This window comes from Syzygium oleosum, unplaced genomic scaffold (genome assembly GCF_021117445.2).
Source record: "Syzygium oleosum isolate NSW1041296 unplaced genomic scaffold, Sole_v2.1 Sole_v2.18, whole genome shotgun sequence".
In the NCBI taxonomy this organism is placed as follows: domain Eukaryota; kingdom Viridiplantae; phylum Streptophyta; class Magnoliopsida; order Myrtales; family Myrtaceae; genus Syzygium; species Syzygium oleosum.
The window spans coordinates 5140170-5159342 of NW_026607502.1; the positions used below are offsets into that span (position 1 = coordinate 5140170).

General features: G+C 40.0%; 2 protein-coding genes across 2 annotated transcripts; both read left to right on the top strand.

Annotated features, from left to right (window-relative positions):
- Positions 1-1095: 1095 nt before the first annotated feature.
- Positions 1096-3399, top strand: LOC115693249 (B3 domain-containing transcription factor VRN1-like). Its single transcript, XM_030620226.2, has 4 exons — positions 1096-1197; positions 1693-2116; positions 2384-2547; positions 3076-3399. The coding sequence occupies exons 1-4, from the start codon at positions 1096-1098 to the stop codon at positions 3397-3399; spliced, it is 1014 nt and encodes a 337-aa protein (XP_030476086.1).
- Positions 3400-15087: 11688 nt separating this feature from the next.
- Positions 15088-17180, top strand: LOC115693262 (uncharacterized). Its single transcript, XM_030620247.2, has 3 exons — positions 15088-15395; positions 16018-16083; positions 16625-17180. Exons 1-3 carry the CDS (start codon positions 15222-15224, stop codon positions 17123-17125), a joined length of 741 nt encoding a protein of 246 aa, XP_030476107.1. The 5' UTR covers positions 15088-15221; the 3' UTR covers positions 17126-17180.
- The last annotated feature ends 1993 nt before the right edge of the window (positions 17181-19173 follow it).

Here is a 19173-nt window from a genome sequence, read left to right on the forward strand (position 1 = left end):
TTGGAAGAAAAGCAGGGGAATAAGAAAGAAAAGAAGAAAAGGCAGCTTGTGTGAGTGATTTTATGCTTTGAAGCTCGTTGATAGTGAGTAAGTTTGTTCTTATATTTATACATTAGTCTGGTTAGCGTTGGTTGAGCTGACCACTAAAGTAATCGTTGGGTGTTAATGTGTGATGGTGTTGTAAGATCATGTATGCTCAACTTGATACTCAATAGTCATACCTTGATTTATTGATTTATTTCATAAGACTTCCAGACAGGATGAATGGAGTGGAGAAGTATGTCTAGGGTATTTTATGTGATAAATCAATGTCACTTATGCTTGAGGGAGACTTGCATAAGATAATAATTAGGTCAGTGATGCTTTATCACACCGAGCGTTGATCCGTTAAGCAAAGGCATCGTGCGGCGACGAAGATGCGAATGTTTCGTCGTCGGATGAGGGGCATACTCTCATACGAGAAAAGATATGTGAGAAAATGCAAGACCTTCGAATGTTCCAATAAGAAAATGTGAGCAGGAGATGAAAACACTCGTTAGGAGGGACAGGGAAGACGTAGAAGAACGTGGAAGAAGAAGATGAGAATATATACGAAGTGTATAGACATGTTCTGCAGATAGAAACAGAATAGAAATGGAATAGAATTTGGAATTGAATGAAACGAAACATACTTGATTTTTAAGACTATGGAATGGTGTTTCCAATCTGAAATCCTAATGCCAAGGACCATACGCCAATCTCCATTTCCTTTGATTCTGCACGAGATTTGTCCGACCATACACAATCAAATGAAACATCGGGTGCTGAAACAAAACCAAGAACAGTATGTGGATTGATGATCAGAACTGTCACTTCATGCATGAGTACGAAGCGAAGCCACATGTATGCTCATTCCTGATCTCAACCCTTCATCGAGCCACACAACCATAAATAATCCTGCGCACAGACCCACTAAAAGATTTGCTTCAATCAAGAACAGAGGCCGCTCAGCCATTTTGACAGGCTCGTGTAGAAACCCAAAACTGCCACCGTCCCCCTCACCATCGTCTTCCTCCTCCTCCTTCTTCTTCCTTGAGCATTCAGTGTCGCTACTGCATGGCTTGCCGTCAGCGTTGCCACCACCAGAGAGAAGATGAACGTGCTGGCCCTCACTTCTTCAAGATCATACTCTCTGACACACTTGATTCTGGAAAACTTGTGAGTTCAAACTCATTCTCAATTTTGCCTTCACCATCTCGCGCCATTGTTTCATCTAACATTGCATGCATGGCTTTACTTCTCAAAAATTCACACTCATTCTGTACATCCAAGAACGTTTCCTTGGTTTTGGGACGAGAAATAGCTATAGCGATCCTACTTTGAGTGTACTATACGCATAAGCTTGTGGTCCATGTGAACTGGACCTAATATGTTGCAAGATTTGACCCACCTAATTTGAAAATCAGATGAGAGTGCTTACACTTGCAAAATGGAGTCAAAAAGTGATTTGACCCCTCTTTTTGTAAATAATGCTTTGTATTCCCAGCGTTATTCTGATGAAAACGATCGACCACCATAAAATGCATCAATGATGTCCACGGAAATTGATCTTTCGTGGAATGTGTAGAACATGACATTTTTTGTCTTTTACCAGTTCTTTTTGTATGATGAACGAGGGCCTCGAGATGACACTTGAAGTTGATCTTATAACAGGGAATTCCAAGCAGGTTCTTAAGGAAATATGGAAATGATCTCTCAAGTTTGGTGTTTCTCAAGGTCCCACATGGTTCAACCTGGCCCATAGAACTAAAGAAGTGCGACAATGGCATGGTTTGGCTGGGGAAGGGGTGGCGGGAATTTATGGAGCATTACTCGATTGGTCATGGTCACCTCGTAGTTTTCAAATACGAAGGGGACTCCATGTTTCATGTGATTATATTTGATAAAAGTGCTTCTGAGATAGATTATTCCTCGAGCAGTGGCGAGGCATCGAACCATGAGGCTGAACTTCTCTCACGAAAAAGAATAGATGTCATAGAAGTTGAAGATTCGGAAAATTTCATGCCATGTAAAAGACTGAGGGCCAAATCATATTTATCTCAGCGAAGTTTGAGCTGCTCATCACGAGAATTTGGAGGTCCGGTTTGTGGTATTATAAGTGGTGGCACTTCTGCTTACACCACTTTCTTTACTTTGATTTTTTTTCTAGTCATGAAACTTTTGAAAAGATAAGCTTTTTGTATGATCATTTTGTAGTGGTGCATATTGTGTTAACTAGTGGATGCAGAACTTATTTCAACAAATTGCTTTAAATTTGTTTCCTATGATGGTCTTTTCACCAATATGTCAATTAAAAACATGCTCAAATCAGTGTCGATTAGAATCCTCAATCCTTAATGTACAGGCATGATTAAACAATCAAGATGCGGAGAGAGCCACTCTGAGCTGGTTTTTTCTGGCCCTACACTTCCGAAGCCTCTCACTAGGCTCGAATTAGCCAACAAGTTTGAATTGGAGCATCCCTTTTTCAAAGTGGTGATGCGGCCATCTTATATCAAAAGAAGCCTGGTAAAATCCTGTTTTGATCCTCCATTGGCTTTGTCAAAGGCTAGTTATATTTGTCATTTTATCAAATGGGAGATTCCTATTGTGTTTTGTCACAACCATTCAGATTTATCAAGAGAAGTTTTCTCACTCTATTTATTTAGCTTCTGTTTAGGTAATCGTCATCAAAAGCCATCAAACAGACAATGAAGCAACAAGTTGATGAAACCGCATTCAAGTCATCGATATCGTTTTCTTTTTCTTTTTCTTCCATTCAACCTGTGGCTACTATTCATGTATATCACAAGATTAATGACTTCAGACTATGTACCCTATCCTAAATTTAATGTCTAGGAGTATAAATTGATACTTCATCTTCGTGTTGCTGGTTAAGAACGATTGCCTTCATTAGATTGTAAAGACTGTTCATAAAATTTCTGATACTAGAAAATTTGGCCATGCGTCTACATCTTGTGTGCATCTCTTGTGACTGTATGCTTATACTATGTTCTTTCTACAAATTTGTTGTTATAACTATTCATGGGCATGCAGAAAATTCCTCTCGGATTCGTCAAGAAACACATTCACGAAAACAAAAAAACTGCGACTCTTAGGTATTCAAACAGATCGTGGCCGGTGAAGATAATTTTGAGCTATTCACAAAAGCATATGGCGTCCTTCAGTGCCGGTTGGCTTGCATTTGTGAGAGAAACACGTCTGCGCTCAGGAGATGTCTGCGTGTATGAGCTCATTGATGAAAATGATATCGTGTTCGATGTCTCTATCTTTGGTAGTGCTGGTAAGTGCCTCATACTCCTGTTGATTAAGATGAACACTGGATGTGTCGCTTTAGGCCCGATTGCAAGGCCGATATGAAATTGATTTCTGCCGATTATTTAAATTTTTAATTTCCCACCTTCTTTAAATAGGAAGTCAATCAATGAATCATTCATGCCGGTGTCTATTGAAGTTCTCATTTTATTTTATTTTTTGAGAATATAGGCAAGATCAAACAGTCTACATGCCGTCCTACACGTCCAAGCCCTCTCGCTAGCCTTGAATTAGCCAGTAAATTTGAATCCAAGAACCCCTTTTTCATGGTGGTGATGCAACCTACTCATATTAAGAGACACATGGTAAGATCCTGGCTGTTAATTTACCGCTAGACTATCTCAAATCTAGTCATGAATGCTAGCTATATATCTTGCCTCATATTAACATTGGTCCAACGATGAACAATAGATAAAAAACAAAGGAAGAGGTATTGACTCTGTTTAATTCGATGGTCGAATTGAAAAATTAGCAAATTGAAATGGAATGAAAGAACGTAGAGGCACACTGTATTTTGTTAATTTTCAACTTTTGATCCAGTACGTATTCGAGTGGTCACATCTTTCCTTATTTCCCCTAATCACCGACATTTTGCCTTTTGACTTCAAATTGCAATTAAGATTGATGGCTTTCATTAGTTAAGTTTTTTTCATTAGCAAATACTATGCCATAAACCTTCATCTTGTGTGCTTTCACCATAAGCACACGCAACTAACAATTGATTATGGTTTCCTTCGACGTACATGGCCAGAGAGTTCCTCGTGGATTCATCAAGCAACACGTTATGGAAGTCAATCAAACTGTGACTCTCAGGTATTCGGACACATCATGGCCGGTGGATTTCAGTTTCAATCGACGTGGGCGAGCGGGGTTCTTCTCCTCTACCGGCTGGTCTGCATTTACGAGAGAAACATGCCTGCGGGTAAGAGACGTCTGCGTATTTGAGCTCATCGGTGGCGGTTTTCCCGTGTTCAAAGTCTCCATTTTCAGGAGTTTAGGTCCAGAACTGATTGACCTCGACTGAGGTATACACTAGAAGTGTTTGCTTTCCATGAATTTAGAATTCCTAATTATGCCTCCTTTTGCCTTTTGATGTATCAACGGGAAGTGCAACACTTTCTTTTTGGGTTTATTTCCTGTTTGAACTAGTGACAAATTTATGACAATCCTTCTCTGAGGATTATCTCTCAAGTTTGGCCTTTAGGGCTAGAGATAATTATTCGACATCGTTTGGTTGTGGAAGAGGGTGGCATGACCTTGTGGAGCATTACTCAAATGATCCTGCTCATCTCATCTGTAGATTGAAAGAACAAAGGTAAACTTCATCTCTAGTTAGAGAAGTCCTCCAGCCACGCCTTTGATTGATAAGTTACGACTACGGAAATTACTCACATATCAATTTACTTGAGAATAATGTGCACGATATTCGTGCTTTGTTGTTTTTAACTTACTAATTTGAAAAATCGTTTAGAAGAAGTTTCCATCAACTAGAGATGGCAGATGTGACCTGTACTCTTGTAAGTAGACTTTACTCGACACACGTGCGCGGAACAGTTCACTGTAAAGGATTCACCATTCACCGAAATCGAATACACATCCCGGATTTATGGAAATCGAATAAATGCGCATTATATTCATGTTTATGACTTACTAACTGAACAAACCGGTTAGAGGAAGCTTCCATCAATTGAGGATGTGGCCTATTATATTATAAATAGGGAAAATTTCAAATAAGGGCATGAAGTGTTCTCATTTTCTCAAATAAGGCTTGAAGTGGACATTATCTTAAAGGGCCTGAAGTGGCTAAATCGTCTCAAATAAGGACTTTTGGCCGGCCGGTGACTATTTCGGCATCGGAGAAGGAGTATTTTAGTCAAAAAAAATTTAAATATTTTTTTTATTTTTCTTTTCCTTTTTATTTTCTTTCTTCTTTTCCTTTTTCCTTTTTTCTTTTTCTCTCTTCCGTCCTGTGGCCTCCACCGGCCTCAGGCAAGGGTTGCCCTCACTGGCATCATGCAACGGCCGCCCTCGCTTGGGCTAGCGAGGGCGTTCCTCACCAAATCCGATGAGGGCGACCCTCAGCCTTGCCTTGCCTCGCCAGCCCAAGCGAGGGCGAGAGTTGCCCTTGCTGTCGTCGAGCAAGGGTCACCCTCGGGTGGGTGAGAGCTGCCCTCGCCAGCATCAGGCGAGGGTCGCCCTCGCTTGGGCTGGGAGGGTTGCCCTTGCCCGCGACCTCCGTCGGCGACTGGCGGAGGAAAGAAAGAAAAGAAAAAAAGAAAAAGAAAAAAACTGAAAAAGGAAGAAGGGAAAAAAATTCAAAAAAAAGTAAATGACGAAAATGCCCCTCAGCCAGCAAGGTCAAGCCCTTATTTGAGACTAATAAGCCACTTCAAGCACTTATTTGAGACAGTGTTCACTTCATGCCCTTATTTGAGAAAACAATAGCACTTCAAGTCCTCATTTAAGACAATATCCACTTCATGCCCTTATTTAAGAAAACAAAGACACTTCATGCCCTTATTTGGAATTTTCTCTTATAAATATACTCTACTTGACACACGTGCTTGGAACGGTTCATTACAGAGAATTGCGGTTCACAGAAATCCAATAATTTGATTACAAAATAACTCCAGACACCTCTTTTGGTGAGGTTAAAAATGCAACCTGGATGGAGGTAATTAGGTTGTTTCAAAAATTTAAACAAGGTTGGATTTCACTAGCAATCTCAAGAGACATTATAATATAACAAGTGTCACTTCAACCCGAAGCTTATAATCCCACTATCAATAACCAAGCACTGTTATTATATTTGTGCACTTCTCTCTTCACTGATTACAAGTAGCAAGAACTCTTTGGCAGAGAGAGTTACAAACAAACAATAGCAATTTCGCACAAGAGAGAAATAACAAGATGATGACAGAGTACTACTTTTCTCAATTTCCGCCAAACCCTTAAGCTTGCTTCGATATTCTTTTATAGATGGTTCAGCTCCAATCTGGTCGTTGGAGGGTCTTCAGGAGACTCAAAGAGCCGTTGGACTTTGATAGGAGCAATCGCCAATGATTAGGCCACCCATACAACTTGTTCTTCCAGACAAAAGCAAAGTTTCCCTAATTTGAGTCTGCTGCCGCTGTCAACAGTATGTTCCTCTGACTACTTGAACAAAATAGGCAAAAACTGCTCTGACTCAACTTCTGTCCTTTTGCCGCGAAGCCTTGTTAATGATTATTTTTCTTTTGTCTAACGTTTGAATCAAACGAGAAGTAGACAATGTCTTCTAAGTCAGGTGATGGAACCACACCAAGCATCTCCTAATCAGTTGATAGTAGGATGTGCCTTTAGCACTGACCCAATGAATCTATCCATGCAGCTCGCTAGGAGTCAACTTGTAATATTTTATCGAACGGTCTTCCATAGTATATGAAAGATCGGGACTCCATACAAATGTTCAACTTCATAAGGTCCTTCCAAGTTTTTCACGATCGCGTAATTCTATCAAACTTGTTCTCCCCTTATCAAGGTTCATCCATCCTGTAGACATCTATCCACAATCTGCTTAGGACACCATTGACATTGGCAAAGTCTTTTGTATATCAACATCACCTAATTATAATAGTATATGCATTTATATAATAAAAATGATATAAATAATTTTGTTATCGTCAAAATAGCATAGGGATGTTTTCCCTACATCTTTAATACACATTGATGTTTGGCCTTTTTTCAATTTGAAGTACAAAATTTGTGCCTGTTGAGGATTATATTGGACCTTCTAAAAATGTCCACACAATAGGCAATCAATCAGCACATAAATATTATAAAGTTTTATCATGTTATTAATAGCAATATTAACATCCTTTATAAGAAGATTGCTACGAAGAGCTTTGACTATCAAGAATCGATCCTTATTCATACCATATATAAAGCAAAGAAATCACCTACATACTTTTGAGGAATCTCAAATGTTTTTTCTGCTCCGAATATCCTCGGTTAATTATTTTAAATATAGTTTATCCAATGACAAATGCGCTAATTTATAATTATATTTAATTTCTCTCGCATGATTCAATATTAATATACAAAAATTTTCTATCCGACAACAACTTTCTAAAAAAAATTCAAATAGTTACATATTTTATCTTTCTACGTATACAATTCCTTTGGATAGCGTAGTGTTCCAAACAATGTCTTTTCATTAGGGAAAAGTGCCAAAAAAGCTTTAAACCTTTTGTATTTGTGCCAATTTAGTCTTAAATCTTTTTTTGGTGCCAATTCAGTCCTAAACCTTTTGCATTGGTGCCAATTCAGTTCTAAACCTTTTTTTTGTGCCAATTTAGTCATAAACCTTTTGCATTTGTGCCAATTCAGTCCTAAACATTTTGTCTTTGTGCCAATTTAGTTCTTCCGATAAATTTTGGCCGGATTTTGCTGACGTGGACGACGGCCGACTGGTCACCGGCGCTGATGTAGACAACTTTAATAATATTTTATTTTTTTTGAATTTTTATTTATTATTTTTCTTTTTTCTTTTCTTTTTTTTTTCTCCTCCTCTCCCTCCAGCCGATCGCCAGACCAGCAACCTGCCAGAGGCCGGCGCCGTCGAGGCTCGCCCTCGCCGGCGGCTAGGCAAGGCTCGCCCTCGCCAGCGACGGCAAAGGTGAGCCTCGCCATGGCTGAGCGAGGCCCGACCTCACCAGATCCGGCGAGGTCATGCCTCGGCCAGCCATGGCAAGGCTCGAGCCCTCGCCAGCGGCCTCCGGCGAGGGCTCGAGCCTCGCCATGGCTGGGCGAGGCCCGACCTCGCCGGATCTAGTGAGGTCGAGCCTCGTCGGCGGTTGGGCGAGGCACGACCTCGCCAGATCTGGCAAGGTCGGGCCTCGTCCAGCCATGGCGAGGCTTGCCTTCGCTGGCGAGGGCGAGCCTCGCTGGATCTGGCGAGGTCCAGCCTCGCTGACGGCTGGGCGAGGCACGACCTTGCCGGATCTGGCGAGGCCGCCCTCACCAGTGGCCAGCGAGGGCGAGCCTCGCCAGTGGCCGGCGTGGGCGAGCCTCGCCGGCGCCGGCCCTGGCCAGAGGATGAAGGGAGGGGAGTAGGAAAAAAAAAGAAAAGAAAATAAATAAATAAAAATTCAATAAAATATTAAAATATTATTGTCGCACTGCCCTTTTTTTTTGCCTTTCGGGATTTGCACGCTAAGGAGGTATTTCCGTGCAAGGGTCTTTCCCAGACCATACCTCACGTGACAGCGTATGATAATTTCCTATTTAGTCTAAGTTCTCGATTTTGGAGTCGCCACTAGTCAATGTTGGTAGGTTAACTGGAAACCTAATCGGGGTATGAGAGAAATACCACGATTCTACGAACCAGAAATTCTGAGTACGGGGACTTGGTTACGCTAATGATCCCAAATTGAGATCTCTAACGCCATTTCGGTACCTAAGAACGATACGATGTCTAACGTGTCACGCAAGTTTCCGAGGCTTACCTACTAATCTTATCCATTCTAATTGCAGGGAAAATCAATCAAGAATTAAATGTGCAATCAAGGTCAATCAAATCAAATAATCCTAAATCGTCTCTAAAAATGAAAATGCACTCAAAACATCCAAATCCTAATGAAGCCCTAAAGGCTTATTCATTCCATAATTTGTGTCTTTTTAGGGTTTTAGGATTTTTTAGGGGTTATAACCAATGAATTTGAGGTTTTCTAAAAATGCTACTTAGGCACTTCCAAAAATTCAAATTTCACTTTCCAAGGTTGGCCACAGTGTTTTTGGACCATTCTGTGAATTTTTAAAATTTTTGATTTTTTTTTGGAAATTGAATTTCTGAGAATTTCATTAACCGAGAGTTGATTTTTATTATTTTTATTATTTTTTTATGAATTTTCGAATTTTCGGATTTTTTTTAGATTTTCTGAATTTTTTATGAATTTTTATGGATTTTCTGAAAATTTTTGAATTTTTATTGAAATTTTCCAACTTTTAAAATTTTTCTTGAAAAAAAAATTTTGAATTTTGTTTACTTTTTATTGATTTTTCCAAATTTTTCTAATTTTTATCGAATTTTTATTGAATTTTTTAAGTTTTTTTAGATTTTTTATTATTTAATTTTCCCGCCAAAATGGCGAACCGGACCGGTCCGGTTTAACCCGGTTCAGCTTGGCCAAACCGGGCCTCGCCAACGCCGGTCGGCGCTCCGGCGGGCACAACACCAAATCGGTGCCGTTTTGGCATTTCCTCGAACAAGTGGTGTGCATGATTATGGTTCAAATGTTCTCGAGGCCGTCGGTTCAAGGTCACCTCCGACAACCTTCCAGCGGGATTTTAACCATTCCAATTGGTATAATATTGAGTCCATATCATCCTTCAACTATCTAGCCTCTTTAGTTCGTCGTCGGACCATCGCCGGCCGGCGAAAAACTGATCTAAAACACCTAACTCGAAACAGTTCTAACAACTGATTCTAACATTCAGATCAATAAATCTAGCGCCCTAGCCATTTCTATTGCTCAAAACAATCATCAGAGCATGAATCATAGTCAGAAATCACTAACTTGAGCGATGATTGGTCACAGAAACGCTTCGGCGAGGTCTAGGAAGCTCCGGCGAAGGTTTTCATGGACGGCCGACTCAGTCAAATGCATAATCTCATCCAAGTTGCAATCAAATAATGTAAAACATGATCAGGGACACGTTTTAGACATCAATAAACTCAAAATCACGAAGAAAATTGTATGATCAAACATGATTGAGCTCAAATACATATTTTGGATTTTTGTCAAAACGTGATTGTAAACGAACTTTACCTTCTTAAATGGAGGTCAAATCTGAAATTCTGAGAGGTAAGAAGGCTCTGGAACGATTCCCCGATGTTAGTTCTTCAAGGTAGTGTTCTTTGTATCACCGAGAAAGTCCTAGATTGCCTGGCTGAAGCTCAGTTTCAGAGCCTCTCAGTCAGCTTTGTCGCAGGTCTTCCAGCGAGGAGATTCACCATCGGGATCGATTTACCGGCGCTTTTCCGATCGGAAAAGTGCCGATCGCTCAATCTCAAGGAGTCTCAACTCACTCTCTTGCTCGATCTCTCTCCTCTTCTCTCTAGTTCTCTCTCTCTCTCTCTCTCTCTCTCTCTCTCTCTCTCTCTCTCTCTCTCGAATTTCCTCAAGCAGCTTCCATTCATAATGTTCAGTTTTTCTTGTTTCCCGCCCAAATTCAGTTAGAACCGACTTTCGACCGGTTAGATCGATTCTCTGGCGCCAGCCGGAGATTCTCCAGCTGGCCAACTTGATTTTCACGTGCTAAATCGATTGGGGAAGGTTCACGAAGTCGCGGGTTCAACTTGATTTTTTTGGGTTTTATTGTGTTTTGTGTGAATCGGGCGAAAAAGACAAGTTCCCGGGTCGGGTCGGGTTGACCCGGCTGACCCGGTAAGCCCGGTTTTGACTAAAAATTCAAATTGAGCCCAATTTCGATCGATTTTTCCAAATTAAATCCAAAAATTGAATTCCTCATAACATTCTAAACCCAAATATGAGATTTTCCCCAATTTTTGACAAAATCATGTCCAAGATTTTCGAACTTTTGTATTCGGGTTATTAGGGTTTTATTCAATTTGATGTCTTAATGACCTGATTAGGCAAAATTGGTGCCAAAATTGAATTACCCACATCTGATTACCCCTAGAAATGATAGTCTCATGGTTCGAAAATTTCAAATTGGACACGATTCCCAATTTGGGCTTAAAATTCCTAATTTCCAATTGAATTTTGGGGATTTTTTATTTTTCTGACAAATTATGCAATTGGACTGACTATTATGTAATTCAAGGTCCCAGAATCGTTTGTTGTGAAGACACTATGACTTAAAAATGACTAGAAAATATTTAATTTCATTTTTGGTCCAATTCGGGTTTGATTTTGCCCAATCTTGAGAAAAACATATGCTCGATTGAGTTTTTTCAAAATTGATGATGAATTAATGAAATTGGATTTAAAATAAGACTAATGACTATTTTTATGGAATTTTATGATTTCATTTGCTATTTTTCATGATTTTCTCACTTATTTTGACTAAAAGAAATTAAAAAAAAATCAGGAAAATGCTAAAAAAATGATTTTTGGTTTATAAATAGGTTTCTAGGCTTGGCTAAGATTCATAATCTAATTTTGAGATTTTTAAAAATATGAAAAAAAAAACGAGCTAAAAATCAGGTGTCAACAATTATTAAAGTTGTCCACGTCAGCGCCGGTGACCGGTCGACGCCCACGTCAGCAAAATCTGGCCAAAATTGGCCGGAAGGACTGAATTGGCACAAAAACAAAAAGTTTAGGACTGAATTGGCACCAATGCAAAAGATTTAGGACTGAATTGACACCAAAAAAAGATTTAGGACTAAATTGGCACCAATGCAAAAAGTTTATGACTTTTTTGGCACTTTTCTCCTTTTCATTATATAATGATTTAATATTTCATGATATAAAGTAATTTTTCTTAATTTTTTGACTTCCGACTTAAAGCGGACATGCAACGTGTATGTATATTTGCTAGTATATTTAATGACAACCTAAACATGAGAGGTGTCTCTTCAAATATACCCCTATCAACAATTATTATTTATAAAAGAATTAATGAAGTTTGTTTTACAATTGCTAGCAGTACAATCTTTTTTTTACTTTGAGGAAATCCTTATATGTACTGTGTATTACTTATTTAATTTTTAATTTTAACTAAGCAATCCATTAAACTTATAGAAGCAAATATGTTTGTGTTAGCCAATTGCCATCAAAGTTATGTAAAAAGCTGTTAATCTCGTCTTGTGACTATAGGGAATTAAAAGATTGAATGAAATCCGATTGAAAGAAGGGGACATCTTCAAAGAATGGGCAAGAAAGCTAGGGTCACAAAAAAAAAAACAAGCATAATTAATAAGTGTTTATAAATAAGGACAGTCTAATAATATCTATAAAAAGAGAACAGTTGATTGATTAATGGTCTCATGTCAAGCAACACTTACATATATAAATATCATTTTTGTTTACAAAAGAGCTGGGATATTGATAATTAAATTAAATAAAGGATATTTTCTACGGTTTCTGGTTGCCCAACAGACCTAGTGTGTTTCATATGTATTTTCTTGACATCTTAAAACAGAGCGTTTGGAAGAGTTGAGAAACTAGAAAGATAAGCAAAAAAGAGTAATTTTGTATATTTCTATATATCGTAATGAAATTACATTAGCCTATTTATAGGCTTTATGAAATTACTAAATAAGATGACATATCGATCAAGATATGCATAATCAAAGAGAGATATATCGATATTCGTACAATCTTGAGAGATACAGAATTCCATCAGAATTATCTTAAATATTTCTAATATCCCCTCAAATGTCATTAAAGATGTCAACTTGAGTTTGAATACTAGTCTGAATAGTGTCCAATGGCTGAGACATGGCGGATGAGGCGAAATTTTCAAATCTTGCTAGTCTGAGAGTAGCAAGTCTAGTGGTGGTGTGGCTTTCAAGAATCGGAGGGGAAATAGCAAGCAACCGATGCAGGTGGCTTGCGAAACAATAATCGAGCGACGCGGCCTATATGGCTGACATCGTAGTATCAAGCGACCTATACAACTTGACTGGGTGATGCGACCGTTGCAGTTGGCATCGAAACACGACCATCAACTCAACTAAGCGCTTCCTCATATGAAAGGCCTCTGCATACTATGCGTCTACCGGACAAGATGAATAATGTTGAAATCAATGGAGGATATTATGACTTATTGAAAAAAAAAAAAAAAAGGAGAAGAAGCTAAATTAGCTTTGGATGGGCACTTGGGTGTGCACAGGGTGCACTTGAGAAATTAGAGATATGCAAAAGAAAGTAATTTTGTATATTTGGATATATCATAATGAGATTACATTAGCCTATTTATAGGTTTTATGAAATAACTAAATAAGAAAACATATCAATCCAGATATGCACAATCAAAAAGTGATATTCACTCAATCTTGAGAGATACAAAAAATCACTAAAATTATCCTAACTATCCCTAAGAATAAGAAAGTAACTATACAAAAAAGCATTCCATGCGTTGACTTTTTGCATTCGTCGTCTTTTAGCTGATCAAACATATGTTTATATTATCTATACTTGGCCAGATGGAAACATATTATCTTTCGAGAAAGTTACATGGGTAAGTATTCGATTTTATGTGACAAATTCCTAATCGAATTATGTCTCCAACTCAAAGTAAGACTTTTTAACCTGAACTAAGGCTTTCTAGACAAGGCAAAATGCACTTCACCACAATTGTTTGAATTTCTTTGTTACGCGATACTCTTCTTTCACCACCATTCCCCTGCGATCGTCCAGTTGCCGCGGTTGGCACTAGCCGCTTGCTACTGCCTTCGCCAGCTGCCAATTGAGGATGGCCGATTGCCATTCATCAGCACTACCCCTCGCCCCCTCGTCCACTGCCCGCCGCGACCAATCGCAACGCTGTCAGTCGCCAAACTTCGTCGGTCACCATGGTCATCTGCCACCGATCACTGCCTCCACTACCCACCCCTTGGCCCGATCAGTCCCCAATCGCCGCCGTAAGTGTCCTGTCACCACCGTTGCAACGGATCATCTAATCCCTCACGACCCATGATTGCCAATCAACACAAACTTTTCTGTTATGTTAGTCGACATAATTCTCTATTTTTTTCTTTCGAGTGTATCGAAGTGTGCTAAATCTTTAAAAAGAAATTCATATATTTATCTTTTAATAGGGTTCTTCGGAGTGCACGCTTGCACGCGCACACATATGTACACATGGTCTAATAAATTAGAAAGACTTACTAGAAATCCATTACAGGCTCGTTTGGTTCGACTTTCCAAATGCTACTTGGGGGAATGTAAATACCTTTAGGTTAAAGCCCCTTGAGGAAATGCAAATGGCGTTTAGTAAAAAATCCTTTATAAAGTTACTTTGGGCCAAGTAGTGTTTGGCAAATTTTTTTTTGCAAAAGGGCTTTGGGAATTATCTTTTTTATTAAAAAAAAAAACCTACCCTACCCTTCGCCGGAGCCGGCGAAGGCCTACGGCCGCCAGCGAGCTAGATCTGGCGCCGGTGGCCGTCGCCCGAGGTCGGGCAAGCCATATCTGCCACCGGCAGCCGTCACCCAAGGCCGGGAGGCAGACGACCTCGCGCGACCCACGCCGGCCGTCACCTGGGCGGTCGCACGACCTCAAGCGGCCGTCGCCTGGGTCACGCGACCTCGTCGACCTCTCACCGGCCTCCCTCCCCAGCCGCCTCACGAAGAAGATGAACAGTAACAAAAGGGGCAAAACCGGAATAAACCAAAATAAGTTATGGTAGTTTGGGAATAAAAAATTTGGGTTCAGCATTCCAAATGCTAACATTTGGCCAATGGACTTCGAAACGGTTCAGCATTTCCTCAAGGGACTTTTGAGGCCAAAAGCCTCTTTCAAATACTGAACCAAACGGGGCCTACATCTTTCGGTCCAAGCCATTTTTTTTTTTGATCGAAGGTCCAAGCCATTGAATTGGAATTCCCTTCCCCTTTGTTCACCATCATCTAGAACTCCAACCAAGCAAATGGCACCACGTCACTTCCCACTTTCTCTTCCTACGACTGCTAACTTCTCGTGACTCTCCCAAAGTTCAAAACCATGAAGACGCCAAATAAGACCAAGAAAGTTGCTACGACCCACTTTTATAAAATCAAGAACAGGAGAACCTCGTGGCTCTCAAATTCAAGCTTCTTTCGTCTACTTTTTCCCCATCGTTCTGATACAGTGGAAGAAGAGAGAGAGAGAGAGAGAGAGAGAGAACGAAAGGGCTGCGGAAAAAGCAAAGGGAAGATGTCTTGCTTTGTGCCTTTCAACAGGAGGAACCTGGACATATGCTTCTTCGTGTTCAGGCCAACTTTGGTCGTCGTGGACGAGCTCGTCGAGGCCTTGAAGCGATTCTCCGTGTCCACCGAGGCTCTCGGCTGCGTCCAGAGCTCCATTTTCAGGAGCATTCATGGCAACATGGTATGTTTTCGATTTAACCCATTTTCAGAACAAAGTCCATGTCGAAAAACTATCTTCGATCCGATTAATTCAATCTAAATATATTGTGCAGAGGAACTTTATAATGTGTCCTTTCTCTTTGTCGGAGTCCACAGTGGTCCAAGTATTGACCGATCGAGTTCGAGAATTCTGCGCTTGTCTTATTTTGGGGAATTGTTTATTACGCCGTGAAATTTTTGGAGTTGTTTTATTTTAGCCCCTTTACTTTCATATTGCCCAGTCAGATTGCATGGGGTATTTTCTTTTTTAGACCGAAATCGACCTAAGACTGCATCACGCGCCTGTTACATAACCTTTGAGGCAAAACGTGTAGAATCGGTGAAGGTAGCGGAGCGATCTGAGACGGTTTCGAGGGATAATTTGATACAAATATGACTCGATGGCGCGAAATTGACAGAGTCGAGAAAGTTTAAAGGGCGATGTGAAATTTCCCTCTCTTCATACTTGAAGCAGTAGTTTTGTTAGGAACAAATGTGTCTATGAGATCATTTTCTTTTTGCTTTCTCAGAACACATTATGAGAGTCACGAATTTTCTCACCTTTAAGAGGTCTTATATTAACCGATGGTAGTATGCTTTCCCAGATTATATGGTACGGCGCATGGATGAGGAAATCAAGCGACAACAAAGAGTCACTGAATGCGACACTGGTGAGTTCTTCATTATCCAACACTTCCAAGTTCTGTCCCTTAATGAGATCGATCATGCTTTGAAACTTCAAATATGGGCCAAGATGTCTCACCAAAGCCACTTACATTAGGACTCAAAGTGCACATCTTTGATGGTTACTCTAGCAATGACAGCTTATCTTTATTATTATTTCGTTTTTTTTCGTATCGTCCGGGTGTCTGGTGTTATTTGAGGAACCATAAAGAGTGAGATCCTCCTTATGTTCGGTCCTCACGGAATTATTATAGAATCACACGGATCTGTAACTCTGAGGGTGGCCCAATGAATTAACTACGATGAGGGTCAAACTTGGGACCTATTGATTTCTAAGGCAAAATGTCCGAGTGCAAATCTATCGATGTGATGACATGCCGCCTCATCTTATGAGTATTTTCTCCCCGTTTGAAAATGGACCAATTTCTCACGTACATGCAAGAATTGTCTCTCTCTTCTCATATGACAAGAAATGCTTGAGTCTTTTTCTCTTTCACTAAAAAAATTTTCCCCGTCTTTTTTTCCTAGCTATCAATGTTGACTGATGTATCAACCATGGCCATCCTCATCGAGCACAGCTTCTTCGAACCCTACGCGGGTGAGTCGCGAGACGGCTCGTTGGCCGCCAAACTCTCGACGGGCGACATCATATCCGTCGATGCGGCCGAGTCCACCGCTTGCAAGATCGGTGACCTAGCCTACGCGTGCTTAGCGATATTCAAGTCTCGGTTCATGAAGATTGAGGGCGTGAACGCTGGGGTTTGCATGAAATCGCAGAGCCAGCCGAGGGTGGCGTGCATCGTCGTGTGGAAATCGCTTCAGTTCTGTTACTCATATATCTTGAAGTCGGAGTATCGGAAGGCGATGCTCCCGTATCTCGAACGGTTCTCTCTCGACATCAAGTACGACATCTTCAAGGTAGTCTACGTGAGTAGTGAAGGTTCAGTGAGTTACCATCACCATGTCTCTCCTCAGCCCATGTTAGGGCATGAGGGAGAAAGCAAAGAGAGGCAGGTCATGCAGAATTGACGAAGAGTGGTTCATTTGTTGTGAATTTATATATTGCAGTATATTTGTACGGAAATTTTGAATCTATTTTACTATGTTGAACTCTCTCATAGGCATAATTAAAATTCGAGCCAATTGACATATTCAGTTTACCCTATTTAAAAAGATATTGTTGCTGAAGCAAACGATCGAACAATAAAATAAACAAAACAAGAAAATAAATCAGATATCAGATTTTTACGTGGTTCGATTGCAGTAACCTACGTCCACGGGAAGAGCAGTAAAGAATTTCATTATAGGTTAAGTGATACAACGGAGATTACAATCATACTCGAGTGAATCACTTAGATACTCTCGGTGTTTCCTAGCCACAATTCTTCACGAAATAATATCTCAATCTCATAAAAGACTTAACTAATCTTACCACAAGATTTATTTAGCTTCAACACTTGAATTCTGAGAAAAGTGTCAAAAAAGTCCTAAACCTTTTGCATTGATGCCAATTTAGTCCCAAATCTTTTTTTGGTGATAATTCAGTCTTAAACCTTTTACATTGGTGCCAATTTAGTCCTAAACATTTTGCATTAATGCCAATTTAATCTTAAACCTTTTGTACTAGTGCCAATTCAGTCCTAAACCTTTTGTATTTGTGCCAATTCAATCCTAAACCTTTTGCATTGGTTCCAATTCAGTCCTAAACCTTTTGCATTGGTGCCAATTCAGTCCTTTCGGCTAATAACTATTCGCATGTTGAAGGACTGAATTGACACCAATGCAAAGGTTTAGGACTGAATTGACACAAAAAAAAAAGGTTTAGGATTAAATTGGCACCAATGCAAAAGGTTTAGGACTGAATTGGCACCAAAAAAAAGTTTATGACTCGATTGGCACCAATGATGCAAAAGGTTTAGGACTGAATTGACATAAAAAAAAAAGGTTTAGAACTGAATTGGCACAAATCCAAAAGGTTTATGACTTTTTTTTACACTTTTTCCCTTGAATTCTTGGTGTAATTTCACGAACAAAATCCACGGGGCATACCCTGCCAAGCGCTCGATGAAACGGGGCTTCCACAGTACGTATATTGCACGTATTCATCAACCATCTCGAAGACCATGAGTGAAGGAAATATAATAATTCTCTGAACCTTTGCCGACTCAAACAAGAAAAGAAATCCATGAGAATATATGCATATATATATTCCCTCCGTTCGAGGAGTCCAAATGAATGGGTCAAAGGAAGGTGAAAAGAGCAAACCTCCTACAACCTGGACCCATAACACCAAATCGGAAATCTTGATTTCCGTAGCACACGATCGATGTTCACAATGTTACAACTTCCGCACTTTCCTTTTATCAGTCGGGCTTCCTTATAATTTATCTAGGATTGGATTTTGTTCGTGAACTCAAACTCAAGATATATTTTAACAGGTACCTTATAAATATATAGAAGTCGATCGATCTAACTAACTTAGGTTTAATTGTTTAACCATCCAACAAGCCTAATTCTTAAATCGACATATCCTTAATTCAAAATCTCTCTCTCTCTCTCTCTCTCTCTCTCTCTCTCTCTCTCTCTCTCTCTCTCTCTCTCTCTCTCTCTCTCTCTCTCTCTCTCTCTCTCTCCCTGAAAATTGCAAAGAGGTTGCCGACCTCCTTGGCACGACAGATGAGGCACAATGAGGTAGAAGGAGCGTGATTAGTTATCCAATGTCGGTCTTTGAACCCAAAGATGAGGAGAGAAAGGCATGACTTGGGAGGGCCTAGACCCGACAGAGATGGAAGCAAGATGAGTTCATAACGGTTGGCCTAGTTAAACCCAACCCTATCCGAGTTTCTCCAAATTCTCTTGTGGAAATCCCAAACCTAAGTCATTACCAATTCTTTGGCAAAAGACCACAGATCCACATATTGTAGCACTCAATATTTGCTTATCCACTATCGAATGAGTTGTTACTGTTGGCTCGTCACGTGATATAGGAGAGATTAGAGGGAGCGGATGCTAATTAGGAAGCGAAAGGAAGAATGAAAATAAGTTTAGAGTTTGACGGAGAAAAATGTGGTTGAAAA